The 21074-nt window shown below is 34.8% G+C and overlaps 2 protein-coding genes and 1 long non-coding RNA gene across 5 annotated transcripts in view; 1 reads left to right on the forward strand and 2 right to left on the reverse strand.

Moving 5' to 3' along the window:
* LOC123533919 (uncharacterized) overlaps window positions 1–11769 on the reverse strand; it is a 33448-nt gene extending 21679 nt beyond the window's left edge. The window contains exon 1 of one of the 3 annotated variants that reach the window (XR_008366348.1): window positions 11670–11769. This is a non-coding gene — a long non-coding RNA (uncharacterized LOC123533919). Of the gene's footprint in view, window positions 1–7809; window positions 7826–9584; window positions 9744–11669 lie in introns of those variants that run through there. The other 2 variants (XR_006682904.2, XR_008366350.1) reach the window with 2 other exon arrangements.
* A 1511-nt stretch (window positions 11770–13280) lies between these two features.
* On the reverse strand, window positions 13281–14159 carry LOC128547146 (uncharacterized). Its single transcript, XM_053518893.1, has 2 exons — window positions 13727–14159; window positions 13281–13582 (listed from the first exon to the last, which is right to left on the reverse strand). Exons 1-2 carry the CDS (start codon window positions 14157–14159, stop codon window positions 13401–13403), a joined length of 615 nt encoding a protein of 204 aa, XP_053374868.1. The 3' UTR covers window positions 13281–13400.
* Window positions 14160–18165: 4006 nt separating this feature from the next.
* On the forward strand, window positions 18166–20361 carry LOC123534536 (uncharacterized). Its single transcript, XM_045316824.2, has one exon. The coding sequence runs from the start codon at window positions 18166–18168 to the stop codon at window positions 20359–20361; it is 2196 nt and encodes a 731-aa protein (XP_045172759.2).
* The last annotated feature ends 713 nt before the right edge of the window (window positions 20362–21074 follow it).

Here is a 21074-nt window from a genome sequence, read left to right on the forward strand (position 1 = left end):
ATAAATGGAGGTTACCTGCCAAATCAGGACTGTCTACACAAACTAAACAGCCAATTAACTGTCTTCCGCCTGGAAGACTGTGGCCTGAGAAAACATATGAAGAAGCTGGGAGTTGCAGAGAAAGCTAAATGTCAGTGCGGATGAGAGGAACAAACACCATTTCACATTCTGCAGAGCTGTTCCTATCTGGAAGAAGCACGCCAGACAGTTTGGCCAACAGACATCCCATTTGAGACCAAGCCGTGGAAAGATGCCAGCGACTTGCAGAATACGGTGCAGTTCATTGCCGCATCTAATCATAAGATATAAAACGGCCATAAGCAGATGGAAGGAAGTAAGTAAGTAAAGGTTAACATTAAAATGAATTAACATCAAGTTATAACAAGTTATGTTTGAACAAAGAAATATATTTCAGTGCTATCTTTTGAATTTATTACCCGAAAATGAATTTTAAACTTTAACATCAGGGCTGATCTAGACTCATGTCTTATGATATCTTCATTGTTGACATTGACCCATATATATATATATGTATGAAACTTCAAGGAATAACCATAAGATATTAATAATGACAAAATACCTTTAAACAATGAAAATTATTGCAAAAATGCTTTTTTGCGATCTTTCGCGCAAATTTCACCTTTTACCTTTGATATAAGCTTTACCAATCACTGTTTTTGAAATTAGATCTGCATTGCTGACATTGATTTACAAATAAACATAAGACAAAATTATTTTCAATTAACAAAATGACAAGATAATTTGTAACAAAGAAGAAATTAAAAAAGCTGTATTTTGAATTTTTACATGAAAATGACTTATGACCTTTAATGTCAGGTTTGACCTTGACTTATTTTTCATTATTATTTCAACAGTAATATTGTCAGTTGTATATACTTTAAAATGAATTCTGATAAGTTTTACTAGTAGTGACAAAAATAACCTACACAATAAAGAAAAATCATTCCAAAATTCTAGTTATTTTGCGAATCCTTAAACAAATTTGACCTTTGACCTTTGATAATAGGTTTGCCTTTGACTTATAAGAATAAGACCTACATTGCTTACTTTGCTTGACATGTATACATTAAAGTAAATTGCTAACAGTGAATTATAACAACAAGCTATTTTTGATCAAAGTAATGAGTAAGTATGGTAAATTTTGTGATTTTTTATACAAAAGTGACCCCTGACCTCAAATACCAGGTTTGACCTTGACTTACTTTCTCTTCCATGACATCGTCTGACATATATACAGTAAAATGAACAACGATCAGTTACTAAAATGACAAAACAAATACTTTAAAACAAAAAAATTATTACAAACATGTGATATTATAGCAACATTTTACTAACTTTTTTACCTTTGATCTTTGATATTATGGTTGACCTTGAATGTTTTGAAATTATATGTGCATAATAGACATTGCTTAACATTTATACATAAAAACGAACTGATATCGTTGACTTATATTGACGAAATATTATCAACAAGAAGAAAAGTTAAAGAGCCATTTTTTCATTCTTTTACTTGAAAATGACCTTTGACCCTTAATATCACATTCGATCTTGTCTGATTTCAGACGATTTCTTTATTACTGACGTTGTGGGACATATATACATTAAAATAAATCACGAGCAATTACTAATAATGATTAGAAATAGCATTTATATTTCAAACAGGAAGCTATTTATGCAATTTTTCACACAAATTTGACCTTTGACCTTTGATATAAGCTTTACCCTTGGCAGTTTTGGGGTTACATCTGCACTGCTGACTTTGACTGGCATACAGACATTAAAACAAATTAACTTCAGTGACTACTAATGTGAATACATATTAAACAGTTTAAAAAAGTAAAGGTAACATTTTTCACATTTTGCATGAAAATGAACTTTGACCTCCAATTGTCAGGGTTGACTTTGACGTTTTGCAATAAGATTTGCATTTCTGACTTTGGCTGATATATAGACATTACATAAGTAAAACTGAGTGAGTTATGATAACAAACTAATTTTTAAGAATAAAAATAAATTTCAAATATGCCAATTTTTGTGATTTGTACATAAATTTGATCTTTGACCTTAAATATCAAGTTTGCCCTTCATTCCTTTTTGATGAATTTCTTTTTGCTGACATTTGTTGACGTATATACATTTACTGACAATAAGATAGGTACTGTAATAAAACAGTGGAAAAACTGGTAGTCGTAAACTTTACCCTACCCCCTAAATTTTAACAAGTGAGTTTTACCTCCCCTATCACAAACATAAGTGAACAAAATATAGATAGGCACGGCTTTGACACTTAAGAAATGGGTTTTCATGGAGGATATGAAATATTGTTTCCAAAAATATATAAACTTCTTTTGGCCTCAATTGTTGCAATAAAAGTCCGTGAGCTCTCGGACCAAAGCTTCCCTTGCATGCTTGGATATATTATTTGTAAACACTATCGCTTCTATATCGAGTCTGTTCATGAGAGGTAATAAAATGTGCAACACCTCTCATGCCGCCTACCACTGGCTTAAGCGGAAGTCTGATACACATGTATTGAATGGACTCCATGAAAAAACGTGATCAGTATACACTTAATTAGACAGGTGATTTTATATTTTTGTCAAATTTAACTAATAAAATCTGTAATGATCGAGATAATCAACTTAGCAATTGAAATTTTCATGGAGATGAAAGAAAATATAGCTGAACAATAAAAGAAATCGTGTGCTTTACGCATTTTAAATGTGCAATACGCACATAACCTATTCTATGTACTGTAAACATGGTAAACGAAGAGTATAGCATAACATGGTTACTTTGTTATTGATTCTCATAAGGAAATTTTATTATTTTCAAATCAGTTTTCAAAGTGCTACCCTCTTGTAAAAATGTCCAAATCTCCAATTACGATCCGAGTTAGTAACCGTCATGTCATTAGACATACTTTTTGTTATTATAATAACGAAGTTGAATATAAGAATACATGAATCCAATATATGAATTACACTATAAAAGTCAGGAATAACCCGTAATAAATCAAATTGTTTAAATAAAAGAAGCAGAATATAATCAGAATATATCCCAGCTAAAATTCACATAACAGGCGACACAAGTCCTCTAACAATTTATCAAAATATCACTTCAAAACAAAATATAAAGCATCATCGCTTAATTTAGGTCCGTATCAAACACCATTTAAAAGCAAATGGTTCAATCAATTTGAAACAAAAGTCGAACCGACAGGCTTAAGATTGTCAACATTAAATCACGAATTTTCGATGTACGCACTTATTGAGTTTACTTTATACTGACTAAAGGTTAGGGGGTTTAATAGTGTACATTAAAGTCGTGCGTGAATTCAAAGCGGGAGTCTTACGGCCGACTGTCTTAAATACAGTCAATTTCTAAAGAAATTTAAAATCAAATTCATTTGTACAGAAAGTATTATATAAACACAAATTTATATAGCTTCTTCTATATCAGATTTAAATGATTGTTAACACTGGCAACACAATATTTAAAGGCCGGAGTCCGTGAACTCAAATATCCAGGTGGATGGCCATTAAGCCTATATGGCTAGAGGGGTGGAGTTTTACAACACTGTTACAGCACTGACCTGGGGTCAGATAAGTTTATAAACATTCACTCTCTAGTAAATAGAAGCACATGGTCTGCTGCATAGATAAAAGCTTTGGGGAAAGAGGTGTAATTTTGTATAATTAGAATTCAATTTAGCTTCTATTTAAACACAAAATGTTACAGAAATCTATGTAATTAAGATTATATACCTGCAGGATAAATAATTAAAATATAACTCACATGATTGTGAATTCCATTGCAATTTCTCTTATACTATATATGACATATTACAGACCGATATTTTTTAGAATGAAGCAGAAGCACTATTTAAAAGAATACACTATAAATGTACTTTTTGCATCAATTTTGTCACTTTACATGATTTGTCTTTGATCGAAGTAATGCTCTAAAATGTCACTTATTCATTAATGTCCTATATATATATACGAAAAAATGAGCCACATCACCGGAATATGTTCCTTCGGATATTTTCGCGAATTTCCGGAACGTGTTTTTAGGCTGTCCTGTACATTTATGCATCTGAATTAGGATAAGAAAATTGCATCTCCAGGTAGAATGAGCCTTCTTTGAGGTAACAGTAAAATTATAGTGTCGGGGGCCCTGATCAACCTGCACAGATGTGCAGGCTGATCAGGAACCACACTGGTCGCAAGGCCTCGAAGATTCCCGAAGACCTATTTTCCCATGATGCGGCTCAAATGTTCTTTTGTACATTGTAGAAAAGCATTTTAACACAATTTTCATGGCCTGATCTATTGTCTCCTCTGACGGCGTCTCTGGTAAATGGAATTCATATATTTATTCCAAATTTCATCACGGTATTTATAATTTAGTGACTTGTAGTTTTTTTTACCACGTTTCCTTCTCGGTGCTCGTGGATCACGTGGGTTCCAGACTGATGTGTACTCCCGGTCCACATTGGCATTCCAGTGCAGGACACTTAACATTGATCTGGTGTTGTATGTGGCATCACTGAAGGCAATCCTTTTGTCTTGGAAAATGTTCATTGTATTGTTGAATGATTCCACATAAGATGTGTCCCTAGCAAGTATGTAGTCCTCAGGACTCTTGTATATCACAGACTGCTCAATGACAGTCTGAAGTATCTTTTCAGCCTTTGGATCCGTGATCACTGTTCTTGAAGGTTCGTAGTTTGCATCAGTTTGGCATCTTGATGTATGGTGACAACTGCTGTGTTCATTTTTATAATGTGAAACAATGTTCAGAAGCAGCTTTTTCAGTTTTGCAGGATCATTATGACAGTTTCGGATTGCCCAGTGAAAGTGTGTGGCAACAGGCTCAACCTTATCCAGCAATTGTTTTGACCAAGTTTGTCCTTGTTTATACAGTGGTCCAGAAGACACTGCTTTCATTGCCTTTTTCAAATTCTTCACTCCATGCCAGATGCTACTGTCTTTTGCATTTTTACGCCAACCGTGGCGGGCGTCTGTCATGATGTCAATGCCATCAAGGTTTTCATACCAGGCAAATTCCTCCAGTAATGCCTCCTCAGTTGAAGAATTGTATGCCTCCTGGACACTTTCATTATAAATCCCTGACATGGTTTTTCTTTCCTTTTTCGTTATACATCAAATTCCAGCAGCATTGGCAAACCTTGTGTAATGGACAGGAAGCATTCCACTGCAAATAAATGCATGATGCATTCTGTAGTTTACAAGGAACTTGTTATTTGGTAGGTATGGGGATGATGACCACTTCATAACATGAGGTCTGTCTGCCTTGTCACACTGTAATGTATTAATTCCCACATGTCCACGACATACTGTTTTCACAACCCTGTTCGAATGCCTACACGACTTAACATGTTCCTCAGTCATTGTCACCAATCGTTGCAGTGAAGAGCCTGCCACCACAAACAGGCTTTTTTCTGTCTCATTCCTGTCAACTGTTGCGAAGGATGCAGTTGTTGTATTGTCTCCTTCATTTCCATTAAAGTTATCAATCCAAAACGAGAGAGCAGTATCTAATATGTCCAAGTTGTTGGCAGGCTTATTGTATGTTCGTGTTAATACATTCCTGACACTTTTTATTTTTTGCAGAAACTCTTTCTTTTTATCTTCATCTCCAGGTACCTCAATCCTAAAACTAGGCGGTCTTCTTCTATTCATTTTCAATGTCCAAAATAATATGTATTATAATAATGTATGTAAGTTGTAATAGAGAGCAATATCTATTGTAAAAGAGATTAGGATTCTGCACAAAGGAGTGAATGTATAATGGAGGAATCCTTTACAGGGGTATTAAAGGTTAATGTAACAGCCCAGTTATCCCTTTAATTGGTTGTTATAATAATAAAAAAAACATCTTACACACGTTATATTGTACTTCATTGTGCTGCTATTACACAAAACTTTGTTATTACATGCATATAAAAAGATGTCACAGTGACTTTCATTCAAGTTTTAATACCTACTTTACCTGCATGAACATAATATTTGACTATTCCAATGCCTATCTTGATCTTTATCCCTTCAGCATTTCTTGACCACATGCTGACCATAAAGTACCAGTACATTATGCAATTTTATCTATGTTGCAAATCTGATACAATGTTGAGTGCCATTTATAAAGAAGTGTTATACATTGAGTTGTTAGGATTAGGAAGTTTGTAATTTATTTCAGATCTACAGGTTTACAAGAAAAAATAAAATCATTTCTAATTGCAGTATTGGATTTATTAATATAACATAATATGTGTGACTTGATATTAAATTATCATGTCTGAGGAAAGAATCAGAGTAACTCTTGAATTATTACCAACCCAATTAGAGACAGTAAATCAATTATTCAATCATTATGAGTGGGAATATAAGGAAATTCAAAGGCAGAATGGTTGCACCAGTCATACAACTCAAACATGTATAGAAAATGAATAGCTTCATAATGAGGAAAACAGCAATTGTGTAACTGATTTTCAAATTGAACAGGATTATTCTCAAGACGAGTGTAGATACTGTCTATGTAGGCCATGTATTACGGACGAAAGTATGAGGCAACTTTGGTGGGAAACTGAAAATAACCCTGCCAGTGCGAGAAACAGTAGCTTGCGTAAGGAACTGTACAAACGCTTCTGGACAATGCTACTTCACCGCAAAGCCTGGTTTGATCCGCGTTATGTTGAAGCAAAAACTGTTGCATTACAAAGAGACAGGCGATTTAAAAAATATGTATGGCACAGGCGTGATATTATGCCAAAATGTGTCTTAACTGTCGTGAGGGAATGGTTCCCAAATCCAGTTGGAGATCCATACATGGGACATTTATGGGAATAAACAGTGCACATCATAATAAAAACATTCAGATGGAAACATTAATTTTTGTGAAGTTAAAATCAAATTTTATTCAATCAGTATTTATTATAAATGATTTCCATATCTATAACCAACACCTTGTTTACATTTTAATCGCTCTTCAAGGAAATCATTCAAGAACATTATTAGTGTATACTAATTCTGTAAAGGAAGTGTTTAATATAGTAAGATTATTTTCTAAAATGTGCATTCTGAATATGCTTTGACACCTTTATACTGTTACTAATGTACATTTGATTCAATAAGATACATCTCGTATTTAGGTAATTCCAGCAGTTTGTAGTATTTACTTCCCGCCATATGTCAAAACCTTAGCTGACCTCATTGCTGTGAGAAAGTTTACATTCCTACAGAAATCTAGTTGGCTGCTGGAAAGGTCATAACCTCTATTCACCTGTCACTCAAGCAACCGTCAGATTTGAATTTTTTTAAACTGCTTTGTAAAAGATTTTTGGATTAACACATTTATAAGTGTCAGAATTAAATAAAATTTTCAGATTATATTGCTTGTGTTCTAAATAAACAGTATGCCAAATTTCAGAAAAAAGTATGCAGTGTGTCTTTAGAAAATAAAAAAATAGCATTTTGATTTCTCTGTTTCTGCTAGCAGACAGCTCAGAGAGTTCAAAATAAGTGGCCATTTTTCTGGCTGGCTGGCTTTTATACTTTTCCTCTGGCCTTTAAGCTTTTGTGATGTCCATCAAGGATAATAATATATATATATATTTATATCCCGTTTCATACACAAATATCAAACAGACTAAAAGAATAAATAGCAAAAGTTCTTATAATGAAAAACATTAACCAATCTTTAAATCCTAATAAATTTTAGCATAAATATTGATCTTAACACAGACATTAGTGAATAGGTACTTACATGTTACCGCCTTAGCATTTTAATGGATTCACATGTTACTATTTAAGCCCATCTAAAATTAAACTGTTACTTAATATATAATGCGTTGACTCATTCCGTAAAAGAAAAAACTTTTAAATGGGTTTCCATGTTACTATTTAAGCCCATCTAAAATTAAACAGTTACTAAATATATAAGGCTTTGACTCTTTCCATCAAAGTAGATATTTTACATGCATTCCCATGTTACTATTTAAGCCCATCTAAAATTAAACAGTTACTAAATATATAAGGCTTTGACTCATTCCGTAAAAGTAGAAATTTTTAAATAGGTTCCCAGGTTACTACTTAAACCCGTCTAAAATTAAACGACCCTCCCTACACACACAGGCGCGCGCACACACACACACACACACACGTGTACGTGCACATACATTCAGAAAGAAAAACCACCAACACACACTCTCACAAAGAACACACACTAGGACAAAACGGACAAGTACAGGAATACAGTGGATCACCGCTTTGGAACGGTCAGTTGCAAAAACACCATTGTGGAGCTTAAATCCTTGTAATTGCTTATTAAGCATATCTAATTCATAGCTATTGGCAGCAAAAAAGGTAAGTAGAACACAATTTATTAAGATAAGATATTATAGAAGTGAAATATGCATTCCGTTGGATCGAACCTATGCCTTCAAGCATTGGCTACATGTGCAACTACATTGAACCCAGGACTTTGAAATGTAAAAAACTGAACAAACTATATAATAGGTAAGGCAATACAATCTGTAAAAAGATACTTTAAAGCATAGAATGCAACCAAAAATGAATAATAGAAGATTCGGTTTGATTGAGTCTGTTCATGAGAGGTAATAAAATGTGCAACACATTGTTACCTTGTTATTAATTCTTGTAAGGAAATTACATTATTTTCAAATCAGTTTTCAAAGTGCTACCCTCCTGTAGAAGTGTCCAACTCTGCAATAACGCTCTGAGTGAGTAGCCGTCATGTCATTAGACATATTTTTGTTATTTTAATAAAGAAGTTGAAGATAAGAAAACATGAATTCGATTTATGAATTTCTCTATAAAAGTCAGGAATAACCCGTTATAAATCAAATTGTGTAAACTAGAGAAGCAGAAAATAATTAGAATATATCCCAGCTAAAAATCACCTAACAGGCGACATAAGTCCTCTAACAATTTATCAAAATATCACTTCAAAACAAAATATAAAGCATCATAGCTAAATTTAGGTCCGTATCAAACACCATTTAAAAAAAGCAAATTGTTCAATCAATTTGAAACAAAAGTTGAACCGACAACCATACGATTGTCAACATTAAGTCACGAATTTTTGACGTACGCACGTATTGAGTTTACTTTATACTGTCTAAAGGTTAGGGGGTTTAAAAGTGTACATTCATGTCGTGCGTGAACTCAAAACTGTAGTCTAATAGTCGACTGTCTTAAAATACCGTCCATTTCTTAAGAAATTAAAAATCAAATTCATTTGCATAGAAAGTATAATATAAACACAAATTTATCTAGCTTCTTCTATATCAGGTTTGAAGGATTGTTAACATTGCATCACAATATTAAAACTTTGGTGATGTCCATAAAGGGTTATTTTTTATATATATTTATATTCCGTTTCATACACAAATATCAAACAGAATGAAACAATCAATAGCAAAAGTTCTTATAATGGAAAACATTAACCAATCTTTAAATCCTGATATATTTTAGCCTAAATATCGATCTTTACACAGACATTAGTAAATAGGTACTTACATGTTACCGCCTTAGCTGCCTATCTTAAATTGAAAAAATATTTACTGTATAAGGCCTTTATACCTTTATACTTCATAAAACCCGATTAAGAACGAAAAGTAGAAAATTTTAATGGATCCACACATAAGGCTTTGGCTCATTCCGTAAAAGTAGAAATTTTTAAATGGGTTCCCAAGTTACTATTTAAGCCCATCTAAAATTGAACAGTTACTAAATATATAAGGCTTTGACTCATTCCATAAAAGTAGACATTTTTAAATGCAGTCACATGTTACTATTTAAGCCCATCTAAAATTAAACTGTTACTATATATAAGGTTTTGACTCATTCGGTAAAAGTAGAAATTTTTAATGGGTTCCCATGTTACTATTCAAACCCGTCTAAAATTAAACGACCCTCCCTCACACATACAGGCACGCACGCACACACGCGTACGTGCACACAAATTCACAAAGCAAAACCACCAACACACACTCTCACAAAACACACACACTAGGACAAAACAGACAAATACAAGAACACAGTGGGTCACCGCCTTTGAACGGTCAGTGGCAAAAACACCATTGTGGAGCTTAAATCCTTGTAATTGCTTATTAAGCATATCTAATTCATAGCTATTGGTTGCCAAAATGGTAAGTGGAAAACAATTTATTAAGATATTATAGAAGTAAAATATGCATTCCGTTGGATCGAACTTGTACCTTCAAGCATCGGCTACATGTGCAAGTACATTGACACCAGGACTTTGAAATGTAAAAAAACTGAACAAAATATAAGTAAGGCAATACAATCTGTAAAGATACTTTGAAAGCAAAGAATGCAACCAAAAAGGAATAATAGCAGATTCGGTTTGATTGAGTCTGTTCATGAGAGGTAATAAAATGTGCAAAACCTATCATGCCCCCTAGAACCGGCTTAAGCGGAAGTCTGATACACATGTATTGAATTGACTCTATGAAATGACATGATCTTAATTAAACAGGTGATTTGTATTTTTGTCAAATTTATTACGCAAGTTTAACTAACAACCTGTAATGATAGTGTTAATCAATTGAGCAATTGAAATTTTCATGAAGATGAAAAAAATATAGCTGAACAATGAAAGCAATCGTGTGCCTACGCATCTTAAATGTACAATACGCACATAGCCTATTTTATATACTGTAAACATGGTAAACGAAGAGTATAGCATTACATGGTTACCTTGATATTGATTCTCGTAAGGAAATTATATTATTTTCAAATCAGTTTTCAAAGTGCTACCCTCTTATAGAAATGTCCAACACTCCAATAACGTTCCGAGTTAGTAACCGTCATGTCATTAGACATATTCTTGTCATTTTAATAAAGAAGTTGAAGATAAGAAAACATGAATCCGATGTATGAGTTTCTCTATAAAAGTCAGGAATAACCCGTAATAAATCAAATTGTGTAAACTAGAGAAGCAGAATATAATTAGAATATATCCCGGCTAAAAATCACACAACAGGCGACATAAGTCTTCAGAAATTTATCAAAATATCACTTCAAAACAAAATATAAAGCATCATCGCTTAATTTAGGTCCGTATCAAGCACCGTTTAAAAAAGCAAATGTTTTCAATCAATTTGAAACAAAAGTCGAACCGACAGCCATAAGATTGTCAACAATAAATCACCAATTTTAGATGTACGCACGTATTTAGTTTTCTATATACTGACTGAAGGTTAAGGGGTTTAAAAGTGTACATTCAAGCCGTGGGTGAACTCAAAGTGGAAGTCTTATGGCCGACTGTATTAAAATACCGTCCATTTCTAAAGAAATTAAAAATCAAATTCATTTGCGCAGAACACAAATTTATCTAGCTTCTTCTATATCAGGTTTAAATGATTGTTAACATTGGCAACAGAGTATTTAAGCTTTTGTGATGTCCATCAAGGGTAATATATATATATATATATCCCGTTTGATACACAGATATCAAACAGACTAAAAGAATAAATAGCAAAAGTTCTTATAATGAAAAACATTAACCAATCTTTAAATCCTGACAAATTTTAGCATAATTATCGATCTTTACACAAACATTAGTGAATAAGTACTTACATGTTATCCCCTTAGCTGTATATCTCAAATTGAAAAAAATACTTACTGTATAATAAATATATAATGCGTAAAAGTAGAAACTTTTAAATGGGTTCCCAAGTTACTATTAAAACCCATCTGAAATTGAATAATTACTAAATATATAAGGCGTTGACTCATTCCGTAAAAGTAGAAAATTTTAATTGGGTTCCAATGTTACTATTTAAGCCCATGTAAAATTAAACAGTACTAAATTTATAAGGCTTTAATATATATTTAACGACTCATTATGTAATAATAGGAATTCCCATGAACAAGTTACTATTTATGCCCATCTATAATTAAATGTTACCCTTTTAAATGTTATTTCGGGATGTTACAGAAAGATTCATAATACCTATAATATATATACAATAAACAATATGGTCACGTAGTGCATTTGTGAATCACGGAATCAATATATATATATAAACAGAGATTTGAGTTTATATATATGCAAATGTTAAACCAGTACGAATGTGTAGTACAATTCGGGCTCGTATATAAAGCAGCATCAAATCTAATCTTATTGGGTTAGTGGACTTGCTGTGGCATGTGCGTGTTCGTTTGTACTGCTAGGCGCTTTGCCGTAATTAGTTTGGTATCTTGTGATGGTGATTTAGTTCGTATACATTCTCTCTTCTATATAATAATTTATAATGCGAACTTGTATCCTAGCGGATCTCACGTATGGAAAATCAACTGTTCTAAATATTATTATATCCCTAAATGCAAACTATCTCTATATATTCAATGTATCCTCGAGATCCGGTTAACTTTCAGAGAGAGAAAATATAGCTATTCTAGTCCCAATCAGTTAAAAAGACTAAAATGTCACTACTGATTTGCGAGACATGAAAACAGAGATTCGAGTATATATATGCAACTGTTGAACCAGTACATATATGTAGTACAATTCGGGCTCGTAAAAATAGCAGCATCGAAACTAATCTTATTAGGTTAGTGGACTTGCTGTAGCATGTGCATGCTCGTTTATACTGCTAGGCGCTTTGCCGTAATTAGTGTCCGGTATATCGTGATATTTATTTAGTTCGTATAAATTCTCTCTACTGTATAATAATTTACAATGCGAACTTGTATCCTCGCACGCATGGGAAAGTGAGCTGTTCTGAATATAATAATATCCCTTAATGCAATATATATATATATATATATATATATATATATATATATATATATATGTGTGTGTGTGTTAAAATCACTGTAGGTCATTAGCTTTCACCTAGCTATTGAACTTCTTCGGGCAATATTTCCATTGTACTAAATATTGCTTATTCTGTCCTTTTCCTGTTGTCTTTATAATTCTGTCAACTTTAAAGCTTTGATCTGGATCATAGTTCACTTTCTGCATTTCACTCTCATAAAATGTTCCTTTGATTTCTTCTTCTTGCAAATCATTCAGTCTGTACACAGCCAAAAATCCTCTGTGATAACGTTTTGAAACTCGGAACACTTCTCCACTGTACGTAAAACTTTGATCATATGCGCGGGTAAACGCATTACTCATATATGTAATCCTTATATAGTCACCAATTTTATATTTAAACGGTTTTAGTTTCGCCTAATTTTGCCTTTCCTCGGATTTTGTGCAAAATATGTGGCTAATCTCACTTCTTCCTAATTAGCGTCTTTTACACTGGCCGGTGTTGTTCCAATTGTTCTATGGTATGTGGTATTGTATGACTTTGAAAATTATGATAAACTAGGTAGATATGTGTAGTTATCCTTGTATGCTAGGTAGCGCATTATTTTTGATTTTATGCTAAATACTGCACGTTCACTCGTGCTCGCCTTAGTCTCGTTCTGTGTTGGTGAGTATAAGACATTGTACTTTTTCATCAGATCTTGTACTGATTTGGCTCTGAACTTCTGACCTGAAATTGTACAATTGATAATTGTAGTCTTGTCTTGAGAATAGATGTATACATTTGAAAAAAAAAAGATGATATTACTTCTGATTGTAAATAATGTATTTATGTAACTTAAAGTAAATTTTATAAGATCTTCAAGACATATACCTTTGTCAGTTATCAATCTCTTTGGCATACGGCCTGAATGTGTGAAGATGTCTTTAAACGCCTCTGTCACATCATTTCCAGTTTTCTGTTTGAGAGGTTTTAGCCAAACGTACTTGCTGAATGTATCGATAACTAACAATATGTATTTGTATCCTTTGTTCCATTTCTCAAACTTGACCATATCGATTAAGTCTGCCATCCAAAGGTCGTCTTTTCCGCTACTGACCACATGATTTCTTTGAAACCGTCTTCTCACAGGTTTATGCAGACTGTAGGACTCTTGGTCATGAAGAAACTTTCTTATCCTGTGCATACCAATGTTAAATTTGCCTTCCTCTTTCACCACTTTGTACAATTTTTGTGGTCCACTGAAACTCGCAGGATGCGACGGATCAAAATAAATCCTTTTTAAATAGTTTTCCCATTGAGTCATGTCTGCACTCTCCGAAATCCACAACGTAAATGAAATACTTGATTATATATTAAGTATTTCATTCAGTATCAGACTCGTCCTCCTCGCTTTCTTCATCACTTTCCTCGTCCGACAATTCTGTCTCAAACAGTTCCTTAAAGTCAGACTTGTACTTTCGCAGTACACGCTTAATTGCCGATTGAGTTCTTACATTCTTCTGCGTCAATGAATGTATGTCTTGTAAAATCTTTTGATGCAGTGTACTGTTTTGAAGTGGCAGAATATACGAATCCAACAAATAATCGTATTTTGTGAAGAATGTGCGTTCATTATACGGATGAATACGATCTTCTGCCATTTCCTGTGCAGACTCCTTGTCTTCTCCATCCTGTATAAACTGATTATACAACTTGTCGTATTTATCGCCGTTACAGTCTATAGCTTTTCTCCAGAGGGAAAGATATGCCTGATTTTCTTCAACGTTATCTTCCATTTCGTCATCACTGCTGTCTTCTATTTTTCTTTTCTTTGGTTGTGTAGTATCGTCATTTTCTGCACACCACCCTCGTTTTACATGTCTCTGTACGTCGTGTGAAGAGTCAAACAAAAGTCCACAATCGTCGCAAGCATTTGAATTTTCAGCCATAATTTCGCTATTATTCCCTGCGATGTCCACAGCTTTAATTCCGACTGACAAATGATTCGAATCTGATTGATGTTCGCCTTTTATACAATGCTGGCCTGATTCTGTCATTTGATTGGTCAGTTCTGTAAGGCTTTCGTTGTTCGTAGATTTTCTGTCTATCCACATTAAATCATATTTCAGTTTGGCATGCTCAAGTGTAAATGGTTTTAGATCCACCAGTAGAAAACCATAGGGCTGTTTAGTTGCTTTCTCAAACTTCTTTAAAAAGTATTCAGTTTTACCAGGGTACATCTGCCTCGCTAATGTGATCATAGATTGTTTGTCCACCGGGCTACTGAACATTACCAGGTAATGACAGTTTCTTCTCTGTGTCGGATCCTTACTAGCGTATAGGTTTTGATTGATGGAAATCACCGACAAAGATCTATGATGAGACCCCTCTGTGAACAAATCCGTGATTCTTTTGTCCTTTCCAGCCTCTGACATCATATCGTCCAGAATTAGCAAATTATTTAACTTTGTGTCAAAATATTCGTCTTCGTTTAAGTCGGATGGAATGCCTTGGTATAATTCCACCTCAGGGTAAACTGTGCTTTGTATTAACCCATACGTTGGTTGCCATCTCTTGTAAAGCCACACTATTCTATGAACCGCAGGTTTAATTTTGTAGATATGATTTTGGAGCAATTCTTTTACAAATGTTGTTTTTCCACGCGCTGAAAAGGAGTACGTTTAAGCATTATAAATGTTCGAGAAAATAGACTAGTATTAGCAAAATTATAGAGAAAAAAGGAAACATATTTTAGGTTATATTCTCACTGGGAATAGTCTGGGAACGTAAATAAATGTTTATAAAATTTAGCAAACACTGAACACAAAACATATACCTGTGGGACCATCATAGTAAAAGGATGCTGGAGGATAGTTGGTTCAATATCCTGTGGCACTCCCTGATGCGCTCCCTGTGTCGCTTCCTGAGGCGCTCCTTGCGGAGCTCCCGGCGCTCCCTGTAGCATTCCAAATGCGCTCCCGGAGCTCCCTGTGGCGCTCCCTGCGGCGCTCCCGAATGCGCTCCCGGCGCTCCGTTTTGCGCTCCCTGTGCTCCCAAATGTGCTCATGGAGCTCCCAAATGCGCTCCCAAATGAGCTCCCTGCACTCCCAAATGCGCTCCCCGCTCGTGTTTTCCTGTCTGTATTTGATTTTGAAGTATATTCGGATGCCTATTTCTTTTGTGTCTTAACATATTGTACCTACTATGAAATGGTTGACTACACTCTGAACAAACTATGCTTTCCATGTTGACTCTCCGGTGGCTAGTGAACATATGAGTTTAATTTCTAAAACCTATGTATTTATATGTGTACAAAGGCGTCTCAAATCAGAAATAACAAATTATATTACACTCTGATTCCTATAAAAGTGAGAGAACTAAACATTTCCCCCATTATATTTTCAGACGTTAAACAGTAAAAATGTCGAAATACTCGTGTGAACAGTGTAGGGCCAGTTTCCCGAGACTAAGTGCGCATATGCAGCATAGGAGGACGGAAAATCATTGGCAAAATTTATGTGTCCGAGCTGTAAGAAGACCTTTACCCGAAAAGACAATTTGGACAGACATATGAAAAAACATAGTGATGAGAATACGCATCACTGTCCAGAGTGCCTTCGTGTATTTACGAGGAAAGACGCCCTGGATGATCACTGTTTACAACATGGCAACCAAAGCGGCAGTGGAACCAAGAGGGTTCAAACTCATGAAGAGGATGCAAGTATCGGTCATAAACGACAAAAGCTGACTCCAAAGGAGTTTTATAGTATGGAGAAAATAAATGAAAGGAGAATAGAAAAGTTCAACACAACGGCATCCTACTACAATGTAAAAATAAAAGATTTGGAAGTGAGAGATCTACCGAACATACTTAAAACACTAAAGGTAATATTCCAATCTATTGTGACAAGAATTACAGAAAACATTCCAGCCACCGATCTAGTGCGACTTACTATGGACAATCCGGAATTGGACTATCGAATTGTTTTGCGATTCATGCCGAGATCTTCTTTGACAGTGGAAAGGATTTTGACTGGATTAGAAAGAGTGTTACAGTCATATGAACAGTTTGTCGTGGACGAAACGTTTGGCATAGAACTGGTACATGTTGTTGATGTGAAAGGATCAGGATACAGAATGAAACCATTAGTCGACATTACACAAATGTTGGAAAGCAAGAAAAGCATTATTCAAATAAAAAATATAGATGACCTTTGTTGTGCAAGAGCTCTAGTCACAGCTATAGCTCGTGTTGACGACCATCCTCAGTGGAACAGCATACGCTAAGGTCGTCAGATACAGCGAGAGTTAGCCGTTGCCCTTCATCGAAAAGCCGATGTACCACTGAGAAAATGTGGTGTATATGAAATAAAGAAGTTCCAGACATGCCTGCTAAACTACCAGATCCATGTAGTGTCAAAAGCTCATTTAAATGCCATCATCTATCAAGGTCCAGAAGGAGGTGTACCGATATACATTTACAACCACAATGATCATTATGACGTTATAACCTCAATGACAGGATTTCTGAACAGAAGTTATTTTTGCAACAAATGCAAAAAAAGGCTGCCAGACCAAGGAACGCCATGCCTGTAACAACCCCTGTCATTTTTGCCGTAAGCTTCACACGGATGAATCTGAAGACTGGCAATACTGCGAATCCTGCAATTGTAAATTTCTTAACCAGACCTGTTTCGCTCTACACAAGAACAAGACAGAAAATGGAAAATCTATGTGTAAATTGTATTACAGATGTAAAGACTGCAATCAATTGATAAACCGTTCAAATCACAAGAAAGCACATGTTTGTGGTGAATACTACTGTAGTACTTGCAAGGACTATGTCAATGGCAGTCATTTATGCTTCATGCAACCAATTGAAGAAGAAGATAACACAAATGAAAATAGAACAAAACATGAAAAAGAAACAAAATACATCTTCTTTGACTTTGAATGTACTCAGGACAAACGTCTTGAATGTACCGCTGGTTATCTTCCTGGTGTGAAAAGCGTGTGTGTGAATTGTAAAAAATCGTGGTGTGGATCAATGGAGCATAGACCGAATTTATGTGTAGCACACAAGGTTTGTAGCGGTTGCATGCAAAAGGAAGTCACAGCCTCTTCTACATGTTCAAGTTGTGGTCCCAATGAAAGGGTGTTCTCAGGTCCAGACACATTAGAGTCATTTTGTAAATGGTTATTTACGCATGAAAATAAGGGTGCGACGGTTCTTTTCCATAATTTCAAGGGTTATGATAGTTACCCGATCATAAAATTCTTGTATAACAACCTCTATTCTGCCCGAGGTGATCACAACAGGACCGTAATACATGTCCATTGTAGAACCTCTTTTCAAAATCAGATTCATCGACTCTCTAAATTTCATTCCCACGGCCCTTGCTGATATGCCTAAAGCGTTTGGAGAAACAGAACTTGTCAAAGGTCATTTTCCTCATTTGTACAACACATTAGAAAATCAATCGTCGGAACTCAACCATTTACCCACCATAAAGTATTATAGCCCTGATAGTATGAAGCACGATGCACGCAAGACTTTTATTCAATGGTACAACGCAAACTTTCAAAAGCCTTTTGTGCTACAGACAGAACTGTTGCGTTACTGTCGATCTAATGTCGATGTGCTTCGGAAGTGTTGTCTTAAGTTTAGGACACTTTTCAAAGACCTCACCAAAACCCGAGATAATGATGGGATAAATCCTTTTGAAAAATGTATCACAATAGCTTCGGCTTGCAACCTAGTGTTCAGGACGCTTTTCCTCGACCATGAAACTATCGGCATCATCCCATCTCACGGTTACCGGCCTGAGGCCAAACAGTCTGTATTGGCTTATCAATGGTTATCCTTCCTTGCGTTTGAAAGAAACATTTATATTCAACATGGTCGGAATAAGGGGGAGAAACAGATAGGGCCATACAAAGTTGACGGGTACTATGAGACAGAAGACGGTCGGAAAGTTGTTCTAGAGTTTCAGAGTGATTTCTGGCATGGATGTCCAAAATGCTTTTCCAAAAGCACGATCAATCCTGTGAATGGGTTATCCATGTCTGAATTATACATGAATACCCTTGAAAAACAGTTATATCTTGAATCAGAAGGTTATCACTACGAATGTATCTGGGAATGTGATTTCAAGAAGAAGTTGGAATCAAATCCTACAATGAAAGAGTATATTGATTCTTTGGAAATAGCTCTACCCTTAGAACCGAGAGATGCTTTCCATGGTGGACGCACTGAAGCATTCAAAATGTATGCAGAGTCCACAGAAGACAAACATATTCGATACTTCGATGTCACATCCCTTTACCCCTTCATTAATAAAACAGGAAAAGTTCCCTTTGGTCATCCACAGATTATCACTGAAAATATTGAGGATATAAACAATTATGAAGGTTTAATAAAATGTAAGGTTCTACCACCAAAGAAACTGTATATCCCCGTTTTACCAACAAAGTGCAACGGAAAACTTATGTTCAGTCTATGTCGTACTTGCAGTGAAACATATGACAATGACGTGTGTCAACACAGTGATAATGATAGAGCCATAACAGGCACTTGGGTCACAGATGAAGTGAAAATGGCTTTATCCCAGGGCTATAGATTACTAAAAGTTTATGAAGTTTGGCATTTTGATGAAATTTCCCAGTATGATCACAACACCAAAACGGGTGGGCTTTTTACAGAATACGTTAACACTTTTCTGAAGGTGAAACAAGAAGCCAGTGGTTGGCCAGACTGGTGTAAAACAGGAACAGACAAGCAAATGTATATTCAAGAGTATTTTGAGAGGGAAGGTATTTTGCTAGAGTATGATAAGATTGAAGAAAATCCTGGTCTAAGACTGTTAGCCAAAATAATGTTGAACTCGTTCTGGGGGAAATTTGGCCAACGTTCAAACTTGATACAAACAAGCTTTATTGACGACCCGGTTCAGTTCATAGATATGATGAACTCTGATAAGCAAGAAGTTAAAAACGTACGTTTCATAAACGAAGAAGCAGTCCAACTAGACTGGGCATATAATAACGATTTTATAGAAGCTTCATGTAGGACCAATGTAGTTGTGGCCGCTTACACAACTGCTCAAGCCCGATTAAAACTATACAGTTATTTGCAACCATTAGGTGACAGAGTTCTTTATTGTGATACCGATTCTGTTGTGTTCACCTCTTCCCAGGGTGAGTGGGATCCTCCTTTAGGTGACTTCCTTGGTAATTTGACGGATGAAGTCCCAAACAATCAAATAACTAAATTTGTGACCGGAGGACCCAAGAACTACGCATTTTGTCTAGCGAGACCAAACAAAAAGGGCCAGTCTTCCATTTGTAAAGTCAGGGGGATTACATTAAATTTCAAAAATTCCCTAGATATCAATTTTGATACATTAAAAGAAATGATTACGGGACAGAAACAAAACACTTGCCTTAAGGTGGTAAATGAAAATAAGATAACCAGAAATACAGATACATGTGACATTATTACAAAGACTGAAACCAAAGATTATTGAATTATTTTCGACAAGAGGGTAATTTCTAAAAATTTCAACTCCTTTCCTTATGGTTATTGATAATGAAACATAAAAGCAAATAATGTAGGAAAAGATATATATTGTGTATGATGTGTTTGAGTAAAATGTATGTTTGCTGTATAAATGTCTATTTTACATTATGTAATTGACTGATTGTATTTACATGATTTACATACAAAGAAATAAAATCAGGAAACTGTAAAGATTGTTTTTTTTTTCATAAATCATCTATTCACCATATAAACGAAAGGTAGAGATCTAGCGCATAATATAGAGGCATGCATGTTAAACGGATGTTTTGTTAACTTATGTCGATATCAATAAAAACCTCAATGCCACCGCAAATAATGACAAAAGACCCAACCATTGTCCAATTACAATCTCTACTGACTTATAAACACATATTTCTAAAACAAGAATAGCTTGATATACCTTAATATAAACTCGCATTGCACAACAATATTAAGCGGGCGGATCTCGATACGGTTGAATGATTCCCATTTTTCCCTCAAAAATGTGGTCCAGACTCCCCCCACTGACTACTAGTATTAGTAAAAGAATAAGCAGCTCTCTGGTGTTACATATGCGGACTATTTAGAAACGATTAAAATAACACTGGATACTGGAGTGATAAAAACTGTATAAATTGTATTATAGTATAAATTGAATGTGACTATCTTCTACCTTTCTTT

This window comes from Mercenaria mercenaria, chromosome 12 (genome assembly GCF_021730395.1).
Source record: "Mercenaria mercenaria strain notata chromosome 12, MADL_Memer_1, whole genome shotgun sequence".
Lineage (NCBI taxonomy): Eukaryota > Metazoa > Mollusca > Bivalvia > Venerida > Veneridae > Mercenaria > Mercenaria mercenaria.

Excerpts from the sequence above, each read along its gene's own strand:
- LOC128547146 (XM_053518893.1), bottom strand. The coding sequence starts at position 14,159 with ATGACTCAATGGGAAAACTATTTAAAAAGGATTTATTTTGATCCGTCG. Across the intron at positions 13,583-13,726 it reads GAGATTGATAACTGACAAAG|GTCAGAAGTTCAGAGCCAAA; the intron begins GTATATGTCTTG and ends GTACAATTTCAG.
- LOC123534536 (XM_045316824.2), top strand. The coding sequence starts at position 18,166 with ATGTCCATTGTAGAACCTCTTTTCAAAATCAGATTCATCGACTCTCTA.